The 25,693-nt window shown below is 47.4% G+C and overlaps 1 protein-coding gene across 1 annotated transcript in view; it reads right to left on the bottom strand.

Annotated features, from left to right (window-relative positions):
* Positions 1 to 9,896: 9,896 nt before the first annotated feature.
* Positions 9,897 to 25,693, bottom strand: part of ABCG1 (ATP binding cassette subfamily G member 1) — a 94,561-nt gene continuing 78,764 nt past the window's right edge. The window contains exons 9-15 of the mRNA XM_049874929.1: positions 24,263 to 24,411; positions 23,989 to 24,090; positions 22,852 to 23,020; positions 21,288 to 21,388; positions 20,911 to 21,069; positions 17,346 to 17,464; positions 9,897 to 14,819 (exon numbers count right to left, since the gene is read on the bottom strand). Coding sequence (XP_049730886.1) covers positions 14,591 to 14,819; positions 17,346 to 17,464; positions 20,911 to 21,069; positions 21,288 to 21,388; positions 22,852 to 23,020; positions 23,989 to 24,090; positions 24,263 to 24,411 — 1,028 coding nt within the window. The 3' untranslated portion in view covers positions 9,897 to 14,590. The remainder of the gene's footprint in view (positions 14,820 to 17,345; positions 17,465 to 20,910; positions 21,070 to 21,287; positions 21,389 to 22,851; positions 23,021 to 23,988; positions 24,091 to 24,262; positions 24,412 to 25,693) is intronic.

Below are 25,693 nucleotides of genomic sequence, written 5' to 3'. Positions count from 1 at the left end.
TTGACATTGTCAAAGATTTCATTTTACTTGGATTCTCAAGCAATGCCCATGGAAGCAGCAGTCGAGAAATCAAATGAAGTACCGCATCAGACAAATCTGCTGCAAAAGGACCCTTTAAAGTGTTAAGAAGCGAAGACATCACTTTGAGAATTAGCGTAACCCAAGCCATGGTATTTTCAATAACCTCATATGCGTGTGAAAGCTAGACAACGAATAAAAAAGACCAAAGAAGGAATGACGTCTTTGAACTATGGTGTTGGCGAAGAATATAGAATATACCATGAACTTCCAGAAGGAATATATCTGTCTTGGAAGAAGTACAGCCAGAATGCTCCTTGGAAACAAGGATAGAGAGACTGTCTTACTTACTTTGGACATGTTATCAGAGGGATCAATCCCTGGAGAAGGATGGTGAACAAAGAAGAGGAAGACCTTCAACGAGTTGGATCGACACAGTGACTGCACCAGCTGGCCCAAGCATAACAACGATTGTGAGTATGGTGCAGGACCAAGCAGTGTTTTGTTCTGTTTTTCACAGGGTTGCTGTGAGTTGGAACCATCTTGAAGGCACCTGACAACATCTTCTCCTACGAACTGCTAGAGGGCACTCTTGTCCTCAGGGTTTTTCAGCGCTGAGTGACACGTTCTTACCAAAAACAAAGAAACAAACTTGTTGCCATGGAGTCAGTTCCAACTCAGAGCGACTCTATGGGACAGAGTAAAACTGCCCCATAGAGTTTCCATGGAGCACCTGGTGGATTCGAACTGCTGACCTTTTCGTTAGCAGCTGTAGCTCTTAACCACTGGTTTTTATGTGGATGCTTAAGTCTCTGTGTGTTTATTCTGGCTGGCTCTCCCTGAGGTGGCTAACTTTGCTGGTGTGTTAACTCTTTCTGTCTTCCAAGGTCTTGGTTGTGGCCCTGGGTGTATCCCAGGAGTTGGTTTCCTTTCCCCCTTTATGCTGAGTTTGGGATGGCTTAGCTTTTGTGTGTGTGTGTTTATTTTCCTGGCCTAAGACCTGACATAAATCAGTGGGGCTTGGCTTTCCTGAGGCAAAGGTGGAGAGCGCTTTATGTCTTTCCTGCACGGGAGCCCTTCTACAGCCTCTCCCACAGTGCCCTGCTGTGGACAGGGAGTTAGTTGTTTCCTTCTGAGTTGCCTGTCTGATGTTTTTTTTTTTTTCCCCACCCTGGCTGAAGGCTGGGTTCTGTGGACTCCCAATATGTCAATTTCTAGAGCCCATCTGCCTTAGGACTCAGCGAGATTCTACAGTACTCGCTCACAGTGCCTAGGCCTCTCTTCACTCTCTCCCAAGTGTGTGGTCTGTGAATTCCCACAGCCAACCTGTGCACCTTAAAAACTGGCTATGGCTTCCTCGGTTTAGCTCCCATCCTATGTTCTTTGTTCAGGGAGTTATCCATCCCTGTCCCTAAATGACCATGGTGAGCCTAGTCCTCTAGGTGCCAGCAGCTTGTCTCTCCCATCTTCTGTGTTACCCCAGCTTTTCCTTCCCCTGTTTCTGGTCTCACCTCAACTCTTGAATGTTCCAGGTGCCACCCGGAGTCCTGAGATCTCAGTCTGTGCTTGTTTTCATCTGTTGTTCAGTGGGTTAGTTGCTGGGGATAAATGGGAGTGACTACTCATTTGCCATCTTGCCCCGCCCTCTCCAGAGCGTCTTTGATATTCACTTGGGACACCACTCTAGTCCAAGAATTCTTAGTCTCTTAATGGTTTAGAAAGGAGGATTTTTGCTTCAAACTTGGACACTAAAACATGATCAGAGGAGCAGAGTTTCACTGGGGGACACCTGTGAAAGATAAAGGAGGCAGGAACAGCTGGAAGTCTCCAGGCCTGGATTCAGACATGGCACCTGGGAAAGAGGAGGGGGAAGGAAGGCTGGGGGGAAGAGGTTCAGATCATAGCTCAGTGTCTTAGTTATCTAGTGCTGCTGTAACAGAAATAACCCAAGTGGATGGTTTTAACAGACAGAAATTTATTTTCTCACAGTCTGGGAGGCTAGAAGTCAGAATCCAGTGCACCAGCTCCAGGGGAAGGCTTTGTCTCCCTGTCAGCTCTGGGGGAAGATCCCATTCAACAATATTCCCCTGGTCTAGGAGCTTCACAGCACAGGAACCCTGGGTCCAAAGGATGTGTTCCCCTCCTGGTTCTTCATTCTTGGTAGCGTGAGGTTCCTTTCCTCTCTGCTTGATTCTCTCTTTTATATCTCAAAAGAGATTGACTGAAGATAAAAACTAATCTTGTAGATTGAGTCCTGCCTCATTAACACAACTGCCTCTGATCCTACCTCATTAATGCCATAGAAGGTAGGCTTTACAACACATAGGATAATCACATCAGATCACCAAATGGTGGACAACCACACAAAACTGGGAATCATGGCCTAGCCAAGTTGATACACATTTTGGGGGGACACAATTCAATCTATAACACACAGTTTGGACTGGCCATGGAGAAGGCTCAAACATGTGCCCCATCAAGGCTCTGAGGAATCCTGTGTTGTGCAGGAAGGGCCTGGCCGGGGGCAGTCAGTGCAGTGTGGTCTGGTGTGGTGTGATGGTGGTGGATTGAAGGCATGGCAGCTGGGGCATTGGTCAACTGCTCCAGCAGCAGGTCTTCTTGGAGGGACATCTGAGGGTATGGCACATCTCCAGGGCTTCCACAGAGCCTCTGCCCTCCTTCGGAGCATCCGCTCTGAGACCCTAGGAATGCTCAGCCATGACCCCCTTCAACCTCTGTTCTTTAGGGTTAAAGAGGCTCTGCCATGTACTGGAAAGAGTCGGAGCCCTCTGAGCCTTGAAGTCCCAACTAGGAGAATGGAACAATTACAATAGCTGAATTGGAGGGTTGTTGATGGCTCACTGAATTCAACGAGATGCAGGCTAAAAAAAATGCTATTCACATGTGGTCATACTCTGGTGGGCAGGGGTCAGTCAGAGCCAGCAAACCTAGGCCAGCAATTATGCTTTAGCACAGCATTCTCAATCTTTTTGCTTTTAAACCAGACATGAAAGGGAACATATTGTGTAATTCCATTTATATGAAATGTCCTAAACAGGCAAATTCGTGGAGACAGAAAGAAGATTTGTGGTTGCCAAGGGCTGGGAGGAGGGGAGAATAGAGGAATCATTGCTAACGGGGTTGGAGTTTTCCTTTTGGAGTGATGAAAATATTCCGGATTTAGATAGCAGTGATGACTGCACAGAATTCCCTGGGTGGTTCAAACAGTTAACGCACTCAGCTGTTGACCAAATGGTTGGAGGTTCAAGTCCACCCAGAGGCACCTCAGAAGAAAGGTCTGATGTTCTGCTTTAGAAAAATCAGCCATTGAAAACCCTATGGAGTACAATTCTTCTCTTACACGTGTGGGGTTGCCATAAGTCAGAGTCAACTCAACGGAACAGGATAAATGGTTGTACAACCCTAACCAAAAAACCCAAAGCCACTGCCGTTGATTCTATTTCATGGATACCCAATAACTCTGAATATATCACAAAGCACTGATTTGTACACTCTAAAAGGGTGAATTTTTGTGGCATATGAGTTATGTCTCAATTAAAAAATATATACAAATCTAAATGTGCTCTCTGCTGGTTTGCCAATTTTTAGAGTGCGTCTTTGACCTTCTGCTCAGAGAATTGAGGGTTTACCTTCAAGGGCACACCAAGCGCCAAGATGTGGGCTGACTCATCGGGTCCTCGATGTCATTGGTCCTGCCAGGTGACCTCTGAGGTGGCCTTGTCTCCTTCTGGGTGGCCCCTCAGACTCAATAGCTCTCTCTCCCTTTTCTGGACCATACTTGGGCACACAAGAGATTGTGTTCTTCCTGTCTTTCCTTCTGTTGGCCTGGGTGCTGCAATCTTCCCCCCTTGGGTTTTTCAGGGTGCAGGCTCCAGGAGTGGGTCACAGATGCCCTGATCCCACACACCCCCTACCGGGTGCTCCATTCTCCAGGGAAGGAGCTGACTGGCTCCTTGCCCCCACTGTGCACAGCTCCAGTGCCCACTGGAGGGAGCCCTTGGACATTTATCCATCCGTTGCTTCTCTGCTTCCCACCCCAGCCCTCACCAACCCAGGGAAATTCTTTAGTATTGAGATATGGGGAAATGCCTTTTCCTTCTGAGGCCTGCTCTCACATCTGACAACTAGGTTGTTGACATATGAAGAAATCAAAAGGAACATATCTGGACTCATGCTCACCCCAAGCTCCAGCTGCTGACACAGAGGGCCATGTAGCACTAAGAACCCCACAGCCGATTCCTGGGGACATCCACCTACCATCTTAGCCTTGCAAGTGTCTGGAAGAAGGAGTTTCCACTACGTGTCTGCTTCCCAGGGAAGGGAGTATGCCAAGTGGCAGGAGCTCTGGCTGTTCAGCTAGACTACCACCATCTGAACTCTGTCTCCACCACAGGGCAGCTCTGTGGCCTTGGGCCAGTTGTCTAATCTCCCCAAGCCTCAGTTCCCTCATCTACAAAATGGGTACAGTGGTGGCTCTGTCCCTCCAAGGTTGATGGTTAGGGGGATAACATATGAAAAGGCCGTGACATTATGCTATTGCAGGGCAAGTGCTCAGTAAGTGCTGGTGCTGTGGTTATCATCAGCATCACACTGATGTTTCTTCTAAATCCAGTATAGTATCTAACAAGGGGATGAGGGCACTGGTGTCCAGTGGTAGATAGAATTTGTGCAGTTTCGTGACGGAGACGTGGGTTCGATTCCTGGCCAAGGCACCACACACACAACCATCCAACAGTGGAGTCTTGCATGTCGCTATGACGCTGAATAGTTTTCAGTGGAGCTTCCAGGCTAAGACAGACTAGGAAGAAAGGTCTGGCAATCTACTTCCAAAAATCAGCCCAAGAAAATCCTACGGATCACAGTTGTCCAATCCTGTTAGGCATGGGCTCACCATGAGTCAGGGCCGACTAGATGGCAGCTAACCACAAGGGAATCGCTGTGTTAGTACTGAGGGGTGGGCGTCTTGTGGGATCTGTTTTCTCAGTTTGGAGGCTTAGGGTCATGGTTTCGTGAGATATTCCAGTCCATTGGCCTGATATTGATCCGGGTGCTTCTGCCTTAACGCCTAGTTCGTTGTGTAGTGCTTGGGGTCTTAAAAGCTTAGGAACGGCCATCCAAGTCACAACAATTGGTCTCTATTTGCTAGGAGCACCAGAAGAAGAAGAAGGGTCAGGAATTGATGGAGGACACGAAATGGGTGGCTAATTCCCTCCGTGAACAACTGCCTCCTTTGCCATTAGACCAGAACAGGATGGTGCCTGGCTACCATTACTCAACATTTAGATCAGGGATTCTGGAGTAGAATCCTGATCAAAAAGGGGAAAAATGAGGAGCAGAATTCTAAATTCTCATGGAATCCAGATTTTCTGGAGCCACTGAGGCTGAAAGACTGCCCAGAACTATTACCCTGAGGAAATCTTTAAACCTTGAACAAAAACCATCCCCTGAAGTCACCTTTGAACCAAACAACAGTTTAGCCTGATAAGAAAAGAATGCCTGCATGAAGCATTATACTCTCTTAAAGAATTATCTTAGGCCATCAAAGTGACAACATTTCAAAAGGATAGACGAGAATCTTGGGGGGCAGTGAGTTTGTGTTAACGATGATGAAATGGTCTGGAAAAGGTTACCTAGAAAGGTAGCACAACTTGAAGAATGTAACTGGTGTCCCTGAATTGCACATGTAGAAAATGTTGAAATGATGTATGCTTTGTTGTGTATGTTTTCCTTAAAAAAAAAAAACAAAAGAGAGAAAGAGAGTGCAGTGTAAGAAGGAGAAATATCCCAGGCCTAATTTCACCAGCAGGTCAGAGAGTGGATGTCGCTGAAAGCAAACACAGAGAGAAGTAGAAATCTGAAAATAACGATGCTTTATTTGATTTATGTCACATTTTCATAAATGTCATCTAATTTCAGAAAACAAAGTTCAAGTCTGCAAAAAACACACATACAAATCGTCTAAGGAGGAAACTCTACAGAAATATACAAAGCAGGACCAAGGTCTTTGAGTTAGAATGCTCACATCCTAGGGTCTGTTCAGGTGGTGTTCCAATGGAGGAAAACAGGAAACAAGTACCTCAAAGAGCCGATATGATTTTTAAATATATATATATATATATGTACGTATGTATATGTGTCCTGTTTATCTACAACAGTGCAAATCTCTCCCAGCGTGCAAGCAACTGTATTTCCTAAAGTAACAAAGTTAAATCAATGTCAAGTTCTCCATACAGCATTATAAAAACAGATATTATATCATTACCTATTAGATATACAGATCTATACACATGTTTGCACGCTGATTAAAAATGTCACTTGCATTGAGTCTTGCTTTGGAAAGAATAACAGGAAAAACATTAAATAGTGCCTAACCAAATAAAAATTAACAGTCCACGACAGATTCAACTAACATCAGGTCTTGCACCAATATATCTAAAAAAGAAAACTAGGGCAAGTTGATCAGCAACATAGATGAATGTTTAAACATGTGTGTTCTAACGAAAGGAAAACAAAACTATCCCCAGTCACCTCCTTCCACGAGGGAACATGCAACTATAAAAATGGGAAACCCATGAGGTGGGTTTCGTGGTCTATTTTATCAGCAGTTTGGATGAGAGGATGTTTTGCTCCGATTTGTAATTGGCCAGGGACTTAAAAACGAGACACGTGCTTATTAAACTTGGGCAGCTCATGTTCCAAACATCAGAGAAAAGGGACCACCAACACAGTGACAGAATTGGAAAAAATCCAAAGGTTCAGAAACAAAATAGCCACTGTGGCCATTAAAATACTTTGAGAAAAACCAGGGCATGGTACTGTTCAGATTAGGGCCACCCTGGGGTCTCGAGGAAGCCACGAGTTCAGGGTTCCCAGTCTTAAGCCCCTGGAATCCATGACTTCCTAACAGTATGGCAGGTGAAACACGCTTCCCTTCAAGGTCCAACATGCTTTAACCAGCAGGCAAGGACAAATTCAGGGTCCTCCAAAGAGGGAAAATGGCCTTGGTGGCTTCTCCCCAAGAAGGTTCAGAAATGGATGAGACTGCCGTATCTACCACCCAAGCTGCTAACTCCCATTTGGCAAACTTATGGTTTTCTCATAAGCTCCATGTAACCCACTATGCAAAGAGAAGATCCTTTTGGAAGGGGCTCAGGGGTGGACCAGGGCCTCAGGGGTGTACTGCCCTTGGGCAGGTAAAGTGCAAAGGTGAAGTCCTGAGGGTGAAGCCTCATGAAGTCTCCTCCAAGGATGAAGGGCTCATCTGGGGACGTGGGAACTGGCTTCCAAGCAGGTCACCCATGGAAGGCCATGCCACATCACACCACCTGGATGCCAGCGGCAGAGCTTCAGTATCTGTGTCCCAGCTCACCTGAGCCCCTGCACAGGTGAGGAACGATTCCTTCTAGCACGTCAAACCCCAGTGACTGGCATGCTGGACAGAGGGAGCAGCAGGTGGGTTAGAAGTACTCAGAAATCAGATCTCACCATAACATCAGTTAGTGTAAAAATCAATGCCATCTCTACCTGTATACAATCACATGGCCCTGTTTTAAATTCATGGGCAAGGTAAAAGCCAAAGGCACCCAAAAGTGACCAGCTGGATTCTGTATTTATTCAGTCAGACATGTCAAACTGAGGATGGTGCTGCCCCAATGAGAGAAAACCTCAGCTGAATGTAGTAATTGTGAGTTTTGCTATATTTTATTTACATGACTCGGGATAACACCTATCTCAAGATCTGGTCTTCCCCCTTAAGGTCTGAAAGGCTGGCCCAAAACAATGAAACAAACCCACATGTGCCTGTACCCACGTCCTGGACTTGGGTCTGGAAGGATGGTGGCCAATGATGTTTCTCCCCAGGGAAAGAGGAACAGACCACACCATCTCAAACCTATAGCCTTGGCAGAACCTCAGAAGAGGTGACTGTCCCCCCAGGGAGCTGTACACCTGCACAAAGCAGAGCCCAGAGCCAGTTTGGCAGCCCCACTGTGTTTGTGACAAAGAGAGCGCTTTGCACTTCCTCTCCTTTCTCTCCAGCTTTACATGGTCATTCTATCCTGGGAAAGCCCCAGTGCTGTGCCCCTCCAGATGGCAACCACTGGACAGGGCTGGAATGTGGTGACCAGGGCACAAGGATTTCAATTGTTTTCTCCTTTTCAATGCACAACCAAATCAAACCAAACCCACTGCATTTGAGTGGATTCCAACTCATGGAGACCCCATGTGTTCAGAGTAGAACTGAGCTCCACAGGGTTTTCTTGACTGTAATCTTTACAGAAGCAGATCACCAGACCTTTCTCCAGTGGTGCCACTGGGTGGCTTTGAACCACTTTAGGTGATCAGTTGAGTGCACTATTTTTGAGACTAAGGAGACATCAAAGTACTTCACCCTGACCTCTGCTGACATGCATTATTTACATAAACTGTGTGCAAAGCAGGTTTCCTTGCTTGCTCTCAGGACTGACCAGGGTAGGCCCCAAAATGTGTATTCTGAGGAATGATTTCAACTTGGCATGACAGGCAGTGCCCTTGTTGAGAGATAACATAAAATATTGGGCTTAGGCTAAGCCCTTCTTTTTCCTCAAAGATTAAAAAAGAGAAAGAAAAGGAATGGGGAAGAATCTAGAACAGTTATCACAAATGAGAGCATGCATGTGTCATCTTCACGCTCCCTCCTGCCAGAAGGCATGGGTTTTAAGTACAGGGTGAATGGCGCTTGCAAGAGCCAACTTGCAGTGGGGCGTGGGGCTCTCTTCTCTGCTTCTCGTCTCAGGGAGGGTCCCACAGTAGTTCCTAGACATACAAGGTAATCTCCAAAATACAAGCTAAAAATCCATTTTACTTAGTAAAATTCAAGCAAATCATCTGAAGCCCAAATCACTGGAAGCAAACAACTCCAGTCTCTGCAGATGGCAATGCTTCGGGAGAATCTCCGGGAAAGCGAGCTCCTTAAAGAAAGCCAGGGACCCAGAAGGACCATGGCTTTAATCTAAGCTGCACCCAGGAAGCAAAGTGAGCTGGTCGGCAGGCACTGCCACTGCCATCTTGTTTGTCCACCTGTGCACCCTCTGATTATGCACAGCACGCATCTCTCCCAGGACCAGGAGGACTGCAGGGGCTATCCTGGTCGCCCTGGGGACTGCGCCTGCCCAGCTTTCTGCTCTAGAGGTGGGAAGGAAACCCAGTCTGGGAGGCCCTGCCCTAAGCTCTGCCACTGTGACTGCCCGTTGGAAGGCCTGCTGTGTCCATGTGTTCACACGGCCAGAGCTCAGCAAGCTAGGGAACTGACTGCGGCATTTGACACCAGGCTTCTTCCAGGCCCTGCACAAGTGGGCTTTGGGAGCCAGGGCCTCGGGCGGGAGGGCTTTCCCCATTAGTGAATGCCAGGGCCTGAGAAATGGATTCCCGCAAACTAGAGCAAGGAATAAGGGTCTCCCTCTTCTGTGACTACCACCCAAGTGTCAGCCTCGGTAGTGACCTTTGCAATGGTGGAGAAGACCAGGAGGAAAGGCGTGGCTCAGGCATTTGGGGCTTCGGCAACATTTCCATTACAACAAGTATTTTCTTGGCAACTTTTGAGGTCACAGCCACCACTACTAAGGAGGCAGGGAGAAATGGGTGAGGAATCGGGTGAATGGAGGGAAAATACAAAACTTTAAAACAGTTGCACATAAAACATACAACTTACTGATAGAGAAAGGTTATTATTTACCAGCGGGGTCAGCCCGCAACACTAAGTAATAAATCGAAACTCTTACTAGACCTACAAGGTCTACCCAAAATACAACCGAAACATCCATTTTACTTAGTGAAATTCCAGCAAGTCATTTGAAGCATTTAACACTGAACACAAAAAGTTTCACAGAAAATATTTTATTAGCAGTCTATGTCTTAAAAGAATCTAGCATGTGTAGTCATACACTCCGTGTCCTTCCCCCACTGGGTGGTTTTCTTTTGCTTTTTGTCACATTCTAGTTTACCTGGCATTTGATGGAAGTCTTAATGGGTTTGATTACACTTTTATCATCTGCACCACAGGCAATGAGAGAATTTTCTCTTTCCTTCCTGGGGTAAAGGAAAATTGAGTGAAGATTTAAGGCTCATATTCTACTAAGACTAAGAAAAGACCACAGAATAATACTAGTGAACACACACCGGAAGCAAGCCTGCGTGTGCGTACGCATGTGTATGGGTATATGTGTGCACACATGCGTGTTTATGCACTGGTATGTATGTACACACACACACATGCATACCAGTCCCTCTTCACACTGAGCTAGTTCTCAGGTGTGTTGCAGTCGGAAGCTAAGACCAGGGCAAGGGCAGAAGAAGGTACCTCTCCACTAAGACAAGGAGTGAGACAAGTCCCCCAAACCAGCCAGTGATACTCCTGGGGTGCTCTCGGATGCATGGCAATTGCAGGGGTGAGAAGGGAGAACCTCTCTCCCGTCTCAGCCATCTGTTTGTCCAGAACAAATAGCCAAACTAACAACATCTAAGCTAGTATTGCACATTCTATCTTACAAAGTAATTTCAGGTACGTTTGTACATCATGAGCCAGAGACAGTGCGGTGAAGCAAACAAATAGGGATGCTGGGATCAGACCTGGGCTCAAATTCCAACTCTGCCTTTCCTAGCTCTGGGATTCTGGGTACATCACTAAGCCTTTCCCATCCTCAGTGTTCCACGTCTGCAACTTGTAGGCGCTTTATCCACCTTGAAGGGTTGTCCAATGACCTAAAGCAGATCAAACACCACCTCAGAGGAGGTTCTCTGACCCCACACCCAGTGCAGCTCTAGCACTTACCGTGTGATGGCTGCTATTGAAGCAGCCATCTGGTCACCTTCCAGCCTGCACCAGAGAGCACTGTGAGGGCAGGCCCATGTCTGAATTGAACCCCCACTGAACCCCCAGTGCCTGGGGGAGTCCCATGTACATGGGATGGTCAGTAAACCTCTGTGGAGTGAGTAAATTAATAAGGGATTCCTAAGGGATTCAACACAGTCCCTGGACACTCAACAAGAAAGGGTGCTCAACAAACTGAAGCTCATTGTTTTATCTTCTCATTGAAATAGCCCAAGGTGTATTTTGCCCCATGCACACAGCCTGTCTGTGGGTCTCTGAGTTTTTACCTAACAGCTCTACATCCAATTTCCTGGACTGAAGACATTTCTCCAAAGATCATTTCATCAGATCCCAGTATCTACGACATAAAATGTTTTCTTGTATTACTTCTCTTTCTCCCTCTTCTGAGGAGAGTTTCCCACTCCACCCATGCAGGAACTTTTGAAGAATTAAATTCCCTGGTTGATACTCATTCAGCAAGAATAGAAGGAAGGGAGGTACAAAGTACTTTCCTGTGGATACAGGTGAAAGGTTTTATGTATGGGATTGGTTAGCAACATTCCCCGGGAAGATCTGAAGCTTTCTTGAAGCAGTGTTAGAATCCAGTGCTGCTCCGCCATCTCCTGAAAAGTTCCATTTAAAAGTGATTTTCTTGGGACTTTTTTATTGCTACTAACAACTAATGAGGCTGCACATCTTTTATCCAAGGTTTAATCCTTCCTTCCAAATGAAGAAACTCAACCAGAGGAAAAAAGGAATATTTGGATCATTCCATCCAGAACTCAGATGAATTATATTTGGGAAGTCGGTCTGGGTTTGAACTCCAATGTATGAAAGACAACATGTCATCAAGTACCTCACTATTTAGAAAAAAAATTCAATAAGTTGCTTGGATATTAGGCCACTGGAATAAGGCATTTTATGAATCTACCCTAAAACAGAAAGCAGAGGGAACATATCTGGAAATTCAAATGAAAGAGGGAGGAGATATTTCACTTAAATAAAGACTGGGAGAGGTTTATAATGAGCATGATCCCACAAGGGCACTTGCTGATGCTTGCAGAGGGACACAGGCAGCCTCCCAGGGCCGACACACCCTCACCTATCATGGCTTTAGATCCTCCTCAAGTCTACAGTGGAGTTATAAGCCAAAGTACCCTGTGGTGGTGGCCTTCAGAAGGCTTGCTGTACTCTAATGAACATCTGGAGTTGCTCTGCATATACATTTCCCTTCTAGCACCCTAATAGCCCTAGCATCCCCCAAGATCCACCCCTTCAGGGGACCCCAATTGGTTCCTCATCTACTAAGGAATGGATAGAATCTTTTAACAGAGGAGAATTGAAATATAAGGGAGCACGAGCACCTGGGGAATAATGCCCGGGAGGGCTTCAGTGCTTTTGGAAACCATTTCACAACACTGTGGTTTCAGCAAGTGAGATGAAGTTGCCTTTGGGGCAGAGATGGTCGTCTGGACACAGCAGTTCCTGGCATGACACGTCCTTATTAGGGTCACGGACGCACTACACAAATCTATGATTGGGAAGGCACACCTGGAGGGAAATGGCTCTTTAAATATTTACCTCATCCAAGATAATTCTGGGAGTGATCACTGACTTTTCCCTCTTTCCAATTCTATATTCCACAGTTCAAATCCACCAGCCACTCCTTGGAAACCATATGTCTACTCAATCCTATAGGGTCGCTATGAGTCGGAAACGACTCGATGACAATGGGTTTGGTTCCTCTTTAGGTCCCCCCGGATATGTGATGTCTTCTAGGCAAATCTATCTTGAAATAAGATGAAGACTTTTTTTCTATAAAGGCTAAGTTTGCCCCTGGTTAAACAACAATCTGGAAGGCAATGCCATGTTTCTACATGACAAACAGGCTTAAAATTAAATTTTAATATATCTCAACTGAGTTCACGCAAAAAGATCTAGGGGTGAAAAAGGAATCTCTAAGCATTTGCAGACCGAATCAGTGTGTATGTGGAATTTTTTTCATCCATTTCATTCTCTCCAAGTAGGAAATAAGAGCTTTGGAACACAACTGGGGAATCTCAGACCCTTTTAGACTTGAAATGGCCTTGAAGGTGGTCTAGTGTAACTGTTTAACAGATGAGGAAACTGAGGCTCAGAGAGGTTAATTCATTTGCCCACAGAATTACAATCTTTCATGAGGAGACCCTGATGCCAGGATAATGGCATTCTAGAAGGGAAAAATAATTGCATTTTCCTAAAGATGGCTTTCTCCGGCTAGCATCACCTTCCACCCCTGCAGTCAAACTGCCTTTGGGACAACTGATGAATACATGAGCAGCCCTGTTATGAATTCAAAGGTCCTTTAAAGGATGCTCATTGTTCCCGCCCTAGAGCGATTTTAGTGACATTAAGGGGCTTCCGGTCTGAGGATAGGCCAAGTTTACACAAGCCCAACATCTGAGAAACTAAATGCCTATAAAAGGGATAACTTGTACCTCATACAAGTCATACTTTAGATTTTTGTAGCCAAGATGCTGTAAACCCCAAACCTAGGAGATGACGTTACCCACAACTCTGAATGCATTGTTCGTTCAAGCTACAATCACTTCCACCATACTCGGCATCTTCCTCAAGCTCTTTGAAGGTCTTGGATTCTCGTTAAATTGGGTCAGCATCTTCCCCTCTCGCAGAGCTAGCTTATCTTTTACTGACATCCGACCGGCCATGTTTACCCCTGAAATTGCCCGAAGCCCAGCTTCCCTAGGTTCACTGGAGGTAGTTGATGTGAGATGTGAGGAGAGAGAAAATGTTTTTAAAAAATCAACAAGGTTGATCTTCTAGAAATCTTTTTTTAGGCAAAATTAAGGTGCTCAGAAAGTTAGACAGAAAAAAATATATATTTTTTTGCTTAAAATAAGAAACACATGAAGAATAAGAGATTTTGAAAGAGTTGGCCAATATCATTCTACAACTTTTTTTTTTTAAATATTCTGCACTGTTTAGTGCCCACGGTTTCAAAGTCCTCACTTAACCTGGAGCTTGCGTTTGACTCTTTGCCAAGTCCTGTCTGTAAACCAGACCAGCTCCGTGATTGAGTTAAACCCCTGTATCTTGAAACAAAGTATGTCATTTATCCTGAAGAATTCTCTTCAACAAGTACTAAAAAGATACAATTTCTTAAAAGGCATGAAATTTATAGACTTTTGGCTTGGAAAGCGGCTTCTCACTGGAAAAGAGACAACCTTAAAAAGACGTAACTATGAAAAACAACAGTCATAAAATGGAATCACTCAGCGTTTCAACTTTCTCCCACAAGACACCCACGTGGCTGCTCAGCGAGCAACCAAGCTGTTTGCAATCCCCTGCCCAGGACTAAAGTTATCTGGTCATAAGGATGGATTTTACCAAGGAGACCTCTTGTCACAAGCTGTTTCGCAGTTTTAAATTCTGCCCCAATTGTGGCTTTACATTCTGCGTGTAAAAAACAAAAACAAAAAACCTTCCTCTATCTTCTTCCTAGTTAAAGCTAGAAAGGGTAATGGAGAGAAGACCCAACCCCACTGGGCGGAGAAGTTGAGCACTAGATACCCACAAACCAAGCGTGGTTTCTAGGAGCTGGGTCACAATAGTCTCTGTGTCACCGGGCGCAGGCCTGCCACCACAGTTCTAGAAGTGCCCTTGGCCACCGTGTCTAATTTTTCTCTCGATGGGCATCCAGGCATTTTACCTCTCTGCCCGGATTTTGTACCTCAGAACAAAATAGGCAATGAGGCGCAGGGAGATGAAGAAAATCCCAAGGACAATAAAGTCCAGGTACAGCTTGGCATTTTCCACATCTAGTTCTCTCAGGATGGCCTCCGACTTCTGAAAGTGGCACGTCTCATCAATGTCGCAGTGCAGGTCTTCCCGGTCAAGGCCATAGATGGAGAGAATGACACCTTCAAACCCGTACCTACCACGGAAAGGGAGAGAATGAAGCAGGACTCAGACCAGCCAGCCAAGCTGACTCGCCCCTGCTCCCCGATTCCTGCTGCCATTTGCCAGAGGAAAACACTCCTGTGACTCTGCCTGACTTTCCTCCCTCCCTAAAGGGCTTTCTTCACCAAAACACATTTTAGCCTTTCAACAACTTCCTAAGGTAAACCCATCCAACAGCTTGACTATGTTTTTCCAAATGTTGCTTCCTCCAGAGCCTCCAACTACCACCACCACAACAAAAACTCAACCTGAACTAAGAGTAGGTATGGCTTCAGTGGTGAAATAAACAGAAAAATACATTGATTGCTTCTGATGTTACATAATTTTTAACAGGTAGCTATCACAAAGGCTCAGATAGCTTTCCAAGGACTTTGGAGCATTTAAATAAGACCTTTTGGTACCCTATATTATTCTGTTCCAGCCCTACATTGTTAGAACAAAAACACTGGTTTTTGATTTCTTAGTATTGGAGAGCATACAGATCGCTGATACTCTGTACAACAGCTTTGTTTTGACTTTGTTTTTCTGAACAATATACCTGGGTTTGGATTGACTTGCTAGAAAAGCAGAACTTGGTCCCAGCTTTGCATCTTTTGTGTCATGTGGAACCACTACAGATGAGGGAGAAAGGTTCTAAAGACAGGCATTGGTGACTGAAGGGCCAACGTGCCAAGGAACCACTGGGCAGGGAGGTTGGAACCTGATAACCTAAATGTCTGAGGTGCTAGAATATTCTTTTTTTTTTTTTTTTATTGTGTTTTAGATGAAAGCTTACAGCACAAGTAAGTTTCTCATTCAAAAATGCGTACACAAATTGTTTTGTGACACTGGTTGCAATCCTCACAATGTATCAGCAGTCTCCCCCTTCCTTTTTACATCCCAGGTTCCCAGTGTCCATTCAGCCAGGTTTCTGTCCCTTTCTGCCTTCTTAGCTTTGCTTTTGGGCAAGTGTTGCCCATTTGGTCTCGTATACTTGACTGACCTAAGAAGCACGTTCTTCATGTGCGTTACTTGTTTCATAGGCCTGTCTAATCTTTGGCTGAAAGGTAGACTTTGGGAAGGGCCTCAGCTCTGAGTTAGCAGGGTGTCTGGGGGCCACAGTCTCAGGGGTTTCTCCAGTCTCTGTCAGACCGGTAAGTCTGGTCTTTTTTTGTGAATGTGAATTTTGATCTACATTTTTCTCTCACTCTGTCCGGAACCCACTATTGTGATCCCTGTCAGAGCCGTCAGCGGTGGTAGCTGGGCACCATCTAGTTCTTCTGGACTCAGCCTGGTGGAGACTGTGGTTCATGTGGTCCACTAGTCCTTTGGACTAATATTTTCCTCCTGTCTTTGGTTTTCTTTGTTCTCCTTTGCTCTTAACGTGATTGATGTATTTTAGATGGCCGCTCAAAAGCTTTTAAGGTCCCAGACACCAGTCACCAAAGTAGGATGTAGAACATTTTCTTTATGAACTATGTTATGTCAGTTGACTTAGATGTCCTGAGACCATGGTTCCCAGCCCTCAGCACCAGTAACTCAGTCCCTCGGGATGTGTGGATGTGTCTAGGAAGTTTCTGTGACTTTGCCTTGGTCAAGTTGTGCTGATTTCCCCTATATTGTGTATTGTCTTTCCCTTCATCAAAGTTAACATTTTCCCCTCCCCACTCCTCCAACTCCCTCATAACCACCAAAGATTTTTTCTTCCTGTGTGTAAACTTTTTCTTGGGTTTTTATAATAGTGGTCTTATACAATATTTGTCCTTTTGTGATTGACTTACTTCACTCAGTATAGTGCCCTCCAGATTCATCCATGTTGTGAAATGTTTCTCAAGTCCATCATAGTTCTCTACTGTTGCGTGGTATTCCACTGTGTACATGTACCATAATTTGTTTATCCATTCATCTGTTGGGGGCACTTAGGTTGTTTCCATCTTTTTGCTATTGTGAATAATGCTGTAATGTGCGTATGTCTAGGCGTGTGATGGCTCTTATTTCTCTAGGGTATATTCCTAGGTAGGCTATTCTTAATCAAAGATATTAGAAAACAAAAAAACCAAACCCGCTGCCGTTGAGTCGATTCCAACTCATAGTGACCCTATTAGGAGATTTAAAACATGACTTATTTTATTTTCCCCTGGATTCCTTATTACAGTTTACAAATACCTGGAGCCGTATTATAAGCATTGTTCATTTCAGAGAGGAACATGAAGCTTACTTAGAGGGGTGAAGTTTCTAAAAGATGAAAACACTCTCTTGCTAAGGCAGCTTTCAAATACCCAGAATATGGGAATATACCATGGTTTCTTCTGAGTATGAATTCCTTGTGTTTATTTTACCCTTGTTTTGTGTGTGTGCTGGTGAGGGTGGGGCCACAGACAAGAAGGAAAAAAATAAGTCATCGATATCTTCGGATTCATGACCAGCATTTAGCTGACGGCCAAGAAGTGGCTTTTGTGAACAAGTACACATTGGCCCCAGGCCCTCCCCTCTGTCATGATGAAGTCCCCTCCCACACTACCTGACGTAAGAAATGTAGGACATCCACTGCAGGTATGTGGGGATGGTGTCGAAGCTGACGAAGAATCCCGAGAAGAGGAGGACAGGGATGGCAGTCACAGGGCCCACAAAGGTCGCCACCTGGGAGTGAAGCAGGGACACAGGAGAACTTACTCTGGGGACAGGCAGGAAGTCTTGCCTACTTCCTCCTCAAGTGATAGGCAGGTGAGACCATGGATAGGATGACTCCCCCAAGCACCACGGTGTTAAGGATGGGTTGGTACAAGAACCAAGATGGTGGCCGAAAAGCACCTTGTTTCCATCTTGTGAGGAGCCGGTGCCCTGGTCCATGCATGGGGAAGGGACTATGTTTTTATGCCTAGACAAGGACTGTGTTTTTATACTTAGACAGGGACTGTGTTTTATGCCTATGGTTTAAAAACCAAAAATAAAATAAAATACAGCTTCCACTGAAGAGCAGAGGCAGGTGTCTTCTGGGAACGGTAATTAGGCACGTTTAATTAAGCACAGGGGACGGGGTCTCCCTGAGGAGCTGACAATTAAGTGGCGTATCTGAAGGCTCCGCCCCCACCTGGAGTCAGACACACGGCTGTCTGCTGTGACATCCATCGCAAGTCCCCAGTGAGCCTCCTTTAGACCCCAGAGGAGCGGGTGGGAGAGCCCTTGGACGCTGTCCTTTAGCCAGGCTGAGTGTCCTTCCCATTGTAGACCCATGGGGAGGGAGGCCACGCGTCAAAGGTAGGACTTCTTGGCACTGGGCCCCAGGTTTCAAAGACCAGTGCTTGGCACATGGTAGGCTCTCAGCCAATAGTTCCAGAACGAATGGATTAAACCAACTTCAGCTTCCTCTGTGTGACCACCTCTGTAGTACCAGTAGCCACAGATAAATCCCCACCACCAGTGCCACACAACTCTTGTCTTTAAAGTGAAACAAAAATCCAGTGAGACGTTGTGGTGTGTATGTGTGTGAGTGTGTGTGTGTGTGTGTGTGTTTGAGTGTGAGTGTGTAGTGTGTGTATGTGAGTGTATGTATGAGTGTGTGTGCATGTGTGTAACTGTGTGTGTGTTTTGTAGGCGGGTCTAAGTGTTGTGTGTGTCTGTGTGTGGTTTGTGGGTGTGCACACTTGTAAACAGGAACATCACAAATGGTGCTATGGGTATACTTGAAGCCCCAAAGGAGGGCTGGGGAGTCTCCCTAGGGCCAGTGGGGCTGGCTCTTTGGGGGGTGTCACTGGGCAGGTGAGGAGGGGTTGAGCTTTTGTGGTGGGTGGTGGCTCTCCAGGCAGTCCCGGGCATGCCAGACTGAGGGAGCAGAGACAACAAAGGACTGCAGACACAAGGTGCCCCTGTCAGCAGGTATTTCCAGGGTAGCTGGTGGTGAAGCACAGGGCTGAGTGAGCCGAGTGGTTCTGAGGGCCAGAGGATGGCGCATGTGGTACACTGTGCTCATAGTGAGGACTATGTCCTGTGGTGGTGTCCCATGGGGTGTCCCAAGGGCGGCTGTGTGGAGAAGGGTTAGGAACCCTGGAGATAAATGCCTGTACAGTCTGGGCAACAAACGCTTGTGAAATGCCTGGGATGTGCCTGGCACTGTGCTGGGCCTTGGAGACAGGGTTAAACTAGATAAAGCGCCTGTCCCTAAGACATGAAACCAGCAATCTTCAACCACAAGGCAAGTTCAAGGGCAGAGATGGGGGGCAGGGGAGCAAGCAAGGAGGCCCTGACTCAGGGCCAGGGCCTGGGGTAGCAACCGTGCTGTGAGAGCATATCAGACCCAGGGAGGAAAATCCACCTCCCAGCTGGCTTGCTGAGACCAGCGCAAACCACACAGGAGAGCCCAGCCCTACTTCTCCTTTAAAAGCCACTTGGTACCTGACTCCTCACAAAGATGCAATGAGGTTTTCCTTTGTGCAAGATGCTGAGGAGACTCTGCAAGGGAGGCCATGGTGAGGGGAACAGTGGGGATTATGGAAGGAGTAACTAGCACCATTTCTTGGGTGCTGACTGTGGGCCCAAGCACCTGACATGGAGTGTCATATTTAGCCTCACCACAACCCCAAAACCAAACCTGTTGCTATAGGGGTGATTCTAACTCATGGTGACCCCATGTGTTATGGAATAGAACTGTTCCATAGGGTTTTCTTGGCTGTAATCTTTATGAAAGCAGATCACCAGGCCATTCTTCACAGTGCCACTGGGTGAGCTCAAACTGCCAACCTTTATGCTACTATTCGAGTGAATACTGTTTGTGCCATCGAGGACCTCATGACAATCCTACAGGATCAGTATCACTGTGATTCCCATTTATGCATGGGAGGCTGAGGCCCTGGAGGTTCAGAAGCTCATTCAGAATGGATTGTGGAGGTGAAACAGGACTACCAGCATACAAGCAAGGGAGGGGCAGAGGGCCCCAGGTATCCTCACTGACCAAGGAGTTCTTTAGTTTTTGTTTAAAAGGATAGCACTCGAGTTAAAGAGGAAGGAGCACAGAGGTGAAGAGTTGGAAACCCATGTGGGTTTGGGATGCTGGGGGGGCAGGAGTGGTTCCAGGAGTCTTGGAGGCGAGGGGGAGGAGGAACGGGCATGTGAGGCCAGTGGTGGGGTATGTGTGTGGAGTGTGTGAGTGCCACAGGGCAGGTCTGAGGATGGCTGAGTGGATCACACAGTGGCAGCAAAACACAGGTGTGTGACCCTGACCAAATCATGTCAGCACTCTGGGCCTCAGTCCTCCCACCTGTGAACTGGGGCTAGTACAGCATCTAACTCATGGGATGTGGTCAGGACTATGCGAGTTAATATATGCAAAGCCCAGGAAACAGCACCTGGTCTACAGTAAGTGCCATGTAAGGGAGTTCTGGAGGTCCCTAGTTGGCACAAATGGTTTGTACATAGCATAGTGGTTAAAGAGTTCAGCTGCAAACCAAAAGGCTGGCGTTTGAATCCACCAGGCACTCATTGGAAACCCTATTGGGACAGTTCTACTCTGTCCTACATGGTCGCTATGAGTTGGAATTGACTTCATGGCAACGGGTTTGGTTTTTTTTGGGTGGGGGACTAACATAAAGGTCAGTGGTTAGGACCCACCCAGTGGTTACCACAGAAGGAAGCCCCAGAGATATGCCAAGAAAACCCTATGGAGTAGTTCTACTCTGTAACACAAGGGGTCGCCATGAGTTGCAAATGACTTGATGGCAGTTGGTTTCTTGGTTTGGGAAGTCCCTGGCTGGTGCAAACGGTTAAGGCGCTTGGGTTGGACATTCAAGTCCACCCAGGGGTGCCTCGGATGAACGGTCTGGCAATCTACTTCTGAAAAATTGGCCATTGAAAACCCTTTGGAGCAGAGTTCTACTCTGACAAACATGGGGTCACCATGAGTCTGAGTTGACTCGATGTCAACTGGCATCAAGGGCACCTGCAGTTTCTCTTTGTGCCAACACTGATGGTCCATGGCCACGTGATTGTCTCCCATGGGAACAGCCTCGGAAAGCCAGGCTAGGAAGTCAGGGCAGAAGGGGAGGAGGGGCCGCGGGAGGAGGGTCTAGCCTGCAGTGTCCCTTGGACAGTACCTGCAAGGATGTGGATGCGGCCCCGATAAGCAGGCCCAGGGACTGGGCCACGAGCGACGTCATGGTGCCCAGAGCAGCAAACAGGACAAAGCGCACGGCATCACAGGGCTGTGAGGTCATCCAGTACACAATACTGCAGTAGGCCACTGGGAACATGATCTGGGGACAGACACAGAGCGTCATGGCAGCACTCAGAACAGGCAGAGCACCACTGCCCTATAAACCCCTAGGTTCCAGGGAAGGTCCACCATTGAGAAAGCCCTGTCACCCTGCTGTGTGCCCCAGCTGATCCCTCTTATGGGATTCAAGGTCCCTCACCCTGCTCTGTAGGGTACAAATGAAGAACCCTTCAAGTGACACCCTCTTTTACCACCTACCTGGAAGGGGACGTCAGCCATGGTCTTGGCCAGGTAATAGGCCTTCAGGCTGTACCAGTAATTCAGGTGTTCCCGAAGGAATACTCCCATCTCAAGGGGAACTGGGAGAATAGGAAAATGGAGAAAAATGGGTTCAAGCAGACAGGTCTAGTGTGCCAAATGTTTAAGTACGGCGGTCTTGTGCTGAACGGCTTCTAACCCCATTCTACGTAGGCCTTACAATGCTTTAAGCACTTACAGTTTGAGCAAGGCGATGGGAAACATTTTACCAGCCTGGAAAGGAGTCCTGGTGGTGCAATGGTTAAGCGCTCAGCTGCTAACAAAAAGATCAGTGGTTCAAACCCACCGGCTGCTCCATGGGAGAAAAGACCTGGCCATCTGTTTCCGTAAAGACTTCAGCCTAGGAATCCCCATGGGGCAGTTCTACTCAGTCCTATGGGGTTGCTATGAATCAGAATTAACTTATCAGCACACAACACCACCACCACCAGCCTGGAAGGACTGTCAACCATCTTATAGCCTGAAGAGTCACTGAGTGGGGCGTCATGGGTGAACAACATCTACGAGAGCGATGAGCATTATTTTAGTTATTAATCCAAGTATCCACCGCTAATCTTATTCTCATCGAATCTGCCTCTCCTGAAACTCTGCCACAATGTGGCTCCTTCTCACGGGCAAGTCTTCCCAAGCTGGTCTCAGAAAGTCAGGGCAATTTCAAGAGGGGTCACAGCAGGGAGGGGGTGCTTATACTGGAGCGCTGCTAAAACAACATCTCTCCACTCTATCAGCTTCAAGTGACTTAGGGAAGCCTACTTTGAGAGCAAATTAGAATTACATGGAAATCTGTCTGTAAGAGCATTACCCACTCACAAAGTTGGCCATACAAGGGCTATTTTAATAGCTGAACTGTTGTTGTTTTGGTTTGCCCCCGACTCGGCAACCCCATGCACAATGGAAACAAAATGCTGTCCGTTCTTGCGCCATCTCAATGACGGGTTGCGGATCAGACCCTTGGGATCCGTAGCATTTTCGCTGGCTGGTTTTTGAAAGTAGATTGCCAGGCCTTTCTTCCTAGTCCATCATAGTCTGGAAGCTCTGCTGAAACCTATTCAGCACCATAGCAATAGACAAGCTTTCACCGATAGATCAGTGACAGCTGCACAAGAGGTGCACTGGCCAAGAGCTGAACCTGGGCTTCCTGTATGGAAGGCGAGAAGTCCACCACTGAACCATCGGTGCCCTCATAACCTAACCAGGTAATGCTTAAGTAGTAGAATTTGAGGGGCTCCTGATGAGTGCACCTTTTGGAAATATCTCCCCATCAGCCTTTCCACCATGCTTCAAAGCCTTCATTAGCAATTCATTCCTTTGGCTTAAACAATGCATTTTCTTGACTAATAGCAAAGATAATAATATCTGTATCTGTCCACAAAAGAGATGGTCTTCATAAAAGAAGACACCATGCTTGCAGGAAATTCACCTATTGGTCAAGCCGTGACCTCAGTCCCCATTCTTAGGGAGGAAACACAGGTAACAAAGCAGAGGGTCTGGGGTGGTCACTCACAGGTGAGGACGGTGGGCATGAGGGCAGCGAACATGAGGAACAGCATGGAGAAGAAGAGGAAGCCGGAGTTGCTGAGGACTTTCTTGGCTTCGTTCCCAATCCCCAAGTAGAGCAGGCCAATGAGAAGGCCAATTCCAATGTGTGAGGTGATCCGCAGGTGTGTCAGGACCTGGGGGGCAAACACAGCTCTTACCCAGCGTGCATGGAAGTTGGGACTGGGCGTTCCCCGAGAGCAACGAGGCCAAGGCCTTCAGAAGCACTGGAACCTGGCTCCATCCTGCTTCATCCTGCCCCTCTCCTCCAGAAAAACAATCCCCAAACCCTAAACCACTTCCAACACATGCATGGACACACATACACACACAGGGCAGGATTTTGTTCCTGTCACAACAGAAGTCATTGTTATCCTTTGTTAAAGTCCTTCCAAAAATGACAAACCAACAAGGGCAGTCTACCTTCAGAGAAGCAAAAAGGATGGTGGGGAGGGAGGCAAAGAACGGAGAGACCAAAGGCTCACGCTTGAAGAGCCCTACAGTCTTCAAATTAGGTCCTGGAGGCCCCACTGAGCGCTCAGACCCTCCTAGGCTGGTGGCCAGATTGTCCACTTTCAATGTGGGTACTATTATGGTTCCCCATTATCAAGTATGCCTCCTTTCCTGCAAGGGATTATATATTCAGTCCATTGCCTTGTGACCTACAGTGGTTTACTGAAGGAAGAATATAGTCCCCCATTTCCCCTGGCGTCAGGAGTAGCCATATGACTTGTTTTGACCAGTGGAACATGAGCCAAGTGACAACTGGCCACCTTTGAGCAGAAGGCTTCAGGACGGCCACTTGGTTTTTCTCTTGCCCTTTCCCTTCACCATGGGACAGGCACAGTCCAGAAAGGAGGTGCTCCTTTATTCTGGGTCCCAGAAGGAGAAGACACATGAGCAGAGGCACAACCAGCCCCCAGCTGCCAACATGTAACACGAGCAAGACACAAATAGTTACTGTTGTGGACACTGGTGTGCAGGGTTGTTTGTTACTGCAGCATACCAGAGTAAAAGCTGACTGATAAAAAAAGAGGAAAAACAGTCCAGCAGTTTGGGCAGGACGAGCTTCCTTGGCCATGAGAGTAGTCTGAAGCACCCTTACCGAGTCTCTCATGATGCTGAGGAACGTTCTTTTGAAGAGGATGCAGAACTGGGTGAGGCAGCTGGCTGAGAAGCTGTGGCAGCCTTCCACGGACGCGGAGTCCTACGGGCATATCCAAGAGGGAAAACGAGGTGAAACCCCACCCCCAGGTCCACTGCATCTCGGCGAAGAGTCCCGTGCAGCCAGGTGCTTAGAGCAGCATGCAGCTCTCCCCCAGGCGTTAAGGGGTCTGCGTTACCTTTCTCCACCCCTTTAATCGTTTTGCCTGCTTTACCTCTTCAGAGGGCCGGTGCCAAAGAAAAGGGTTCGCCTCGGCGTCACCCTCAAGGTCTTTCCTGTAGGCGGCGTTGCTCGTGCCCTCCCGGACAGCTCTCACCAGGCGGCTGTTCTGGTCCCCATACTCGCCGGATGCAACCTCCATGACTGCACAGAACACAGACACCGCTTAGGCCCCGGCGTCGGCAAGGTGGGTGCCTGAATACTGCTCATACGCATTGTGGGTCGCCTTGGTTTTATGACTGACCAAACCCAGCTGCCATCGAGCTGACCCTGACCCGTGGTGACCCACATGTGTTGGAGCAGGACTTCGCTTCATAGCGTTTTCAATGGCTGATTGTTTGGGAAGTAGATCGCCAGGCCTTTCTTCTGAAGCACCTCTGGCTGGACTTGAACCTCCAACCTTTCGATTAGCAGCCGAGCACGAGTGTGTGAACTGTCTGCATTACCCAAGGACTCCTGATTGTGCAACTACAAAGTCCTTATTGTCGAGGAAAGGATGCGAGTGGAAATCATTTAAAATGATTACGCAGGTGCCACACAGTGAGGGGAACGATGGCAAAATCATGTATCGATCAGCGTTAGACTCTAAAACCTGGAGCGAGGCCACTGGGAAGTGGAAGATGCAAAGGTGTACTGTGAAGTCGGAGACTCTGAGGAGCCATCCGCTCAAGCACCTAGGAATGTATTCACCACCTGGCATTTATGACCTACTATGGCAACGTGACAGTTGGTGCTGGGAGATAAGCGGGACCAAGCAGCCCTTCTGTTAGAAGAGCTCGAAGTTTAGCAGGTGTGAGTGATGAGGGCAGTGACCGTTCTACAGGGACACAGAGTACCTGGGGCCAGATGGGGTGCTTGCCACCCAGTGGCTTTCAGGTCGTAGAATGATCTGCCAGCACCTCTCAGATCCCCACGGAGTATCCCCTCCTTCTCTCCACTTCCACCACTTGCTCCCACCATCACCCCTTCACCCTGGGCATCACCCAGCTTAAAGGCCCTCCAGGATCACTACCTCTGCCGGTGCCATCACATCCTCTCCGGCCAGCTGGCATGTTCAGCCACTCCCATGATGCCGGCTCTTCCAGTCAGCCATCTGGTCTGCCCTCTCCTTTCCCCACGTCCCTCCTTGTGCAGCACCCTTCCCTCCAATAACATTTCTTGCTCACCTCCAATCTCCCTTGTCCCCTCGCCTTTTTGTCACAGCTCTCTGGCAAAATCAGCTCTCTGCATCGGGGCAGCCAAGCACGCCCGAGAAAGTCACAACCCAAGATGCCTTGCCCACTAGAAACTCATCATCAATGACATCAACAACACCCTCACCACTCCAGGCCATCTCTGCCTGCTGCCCTGACACTCACACCTGCCACATCCCCTTGCCTCCTGCCCTCTTTTCAGATGCCCTGGACTCCTGTCCTCACAGAGGAAA

Source organism: Elephas maximus, chromosome 2, assembly GCF_024166365.1.
Source record: "Elephas maximus indicus isolate mEleMax1 chromosome 2, mEleMax1 primary haplotype, whole genome shotgun sequence".
Taxonomy (NCBI): Eukaryota; Metazoa; Chordata; class Mammalia; order Proboscidea; family Elephantidae; genus Elephas; species Elephas maximus.
Note: the sequence above shows the minus strand (reverse complement) of the source record. Positions and strands in the feature narration are given on the sequence as shown.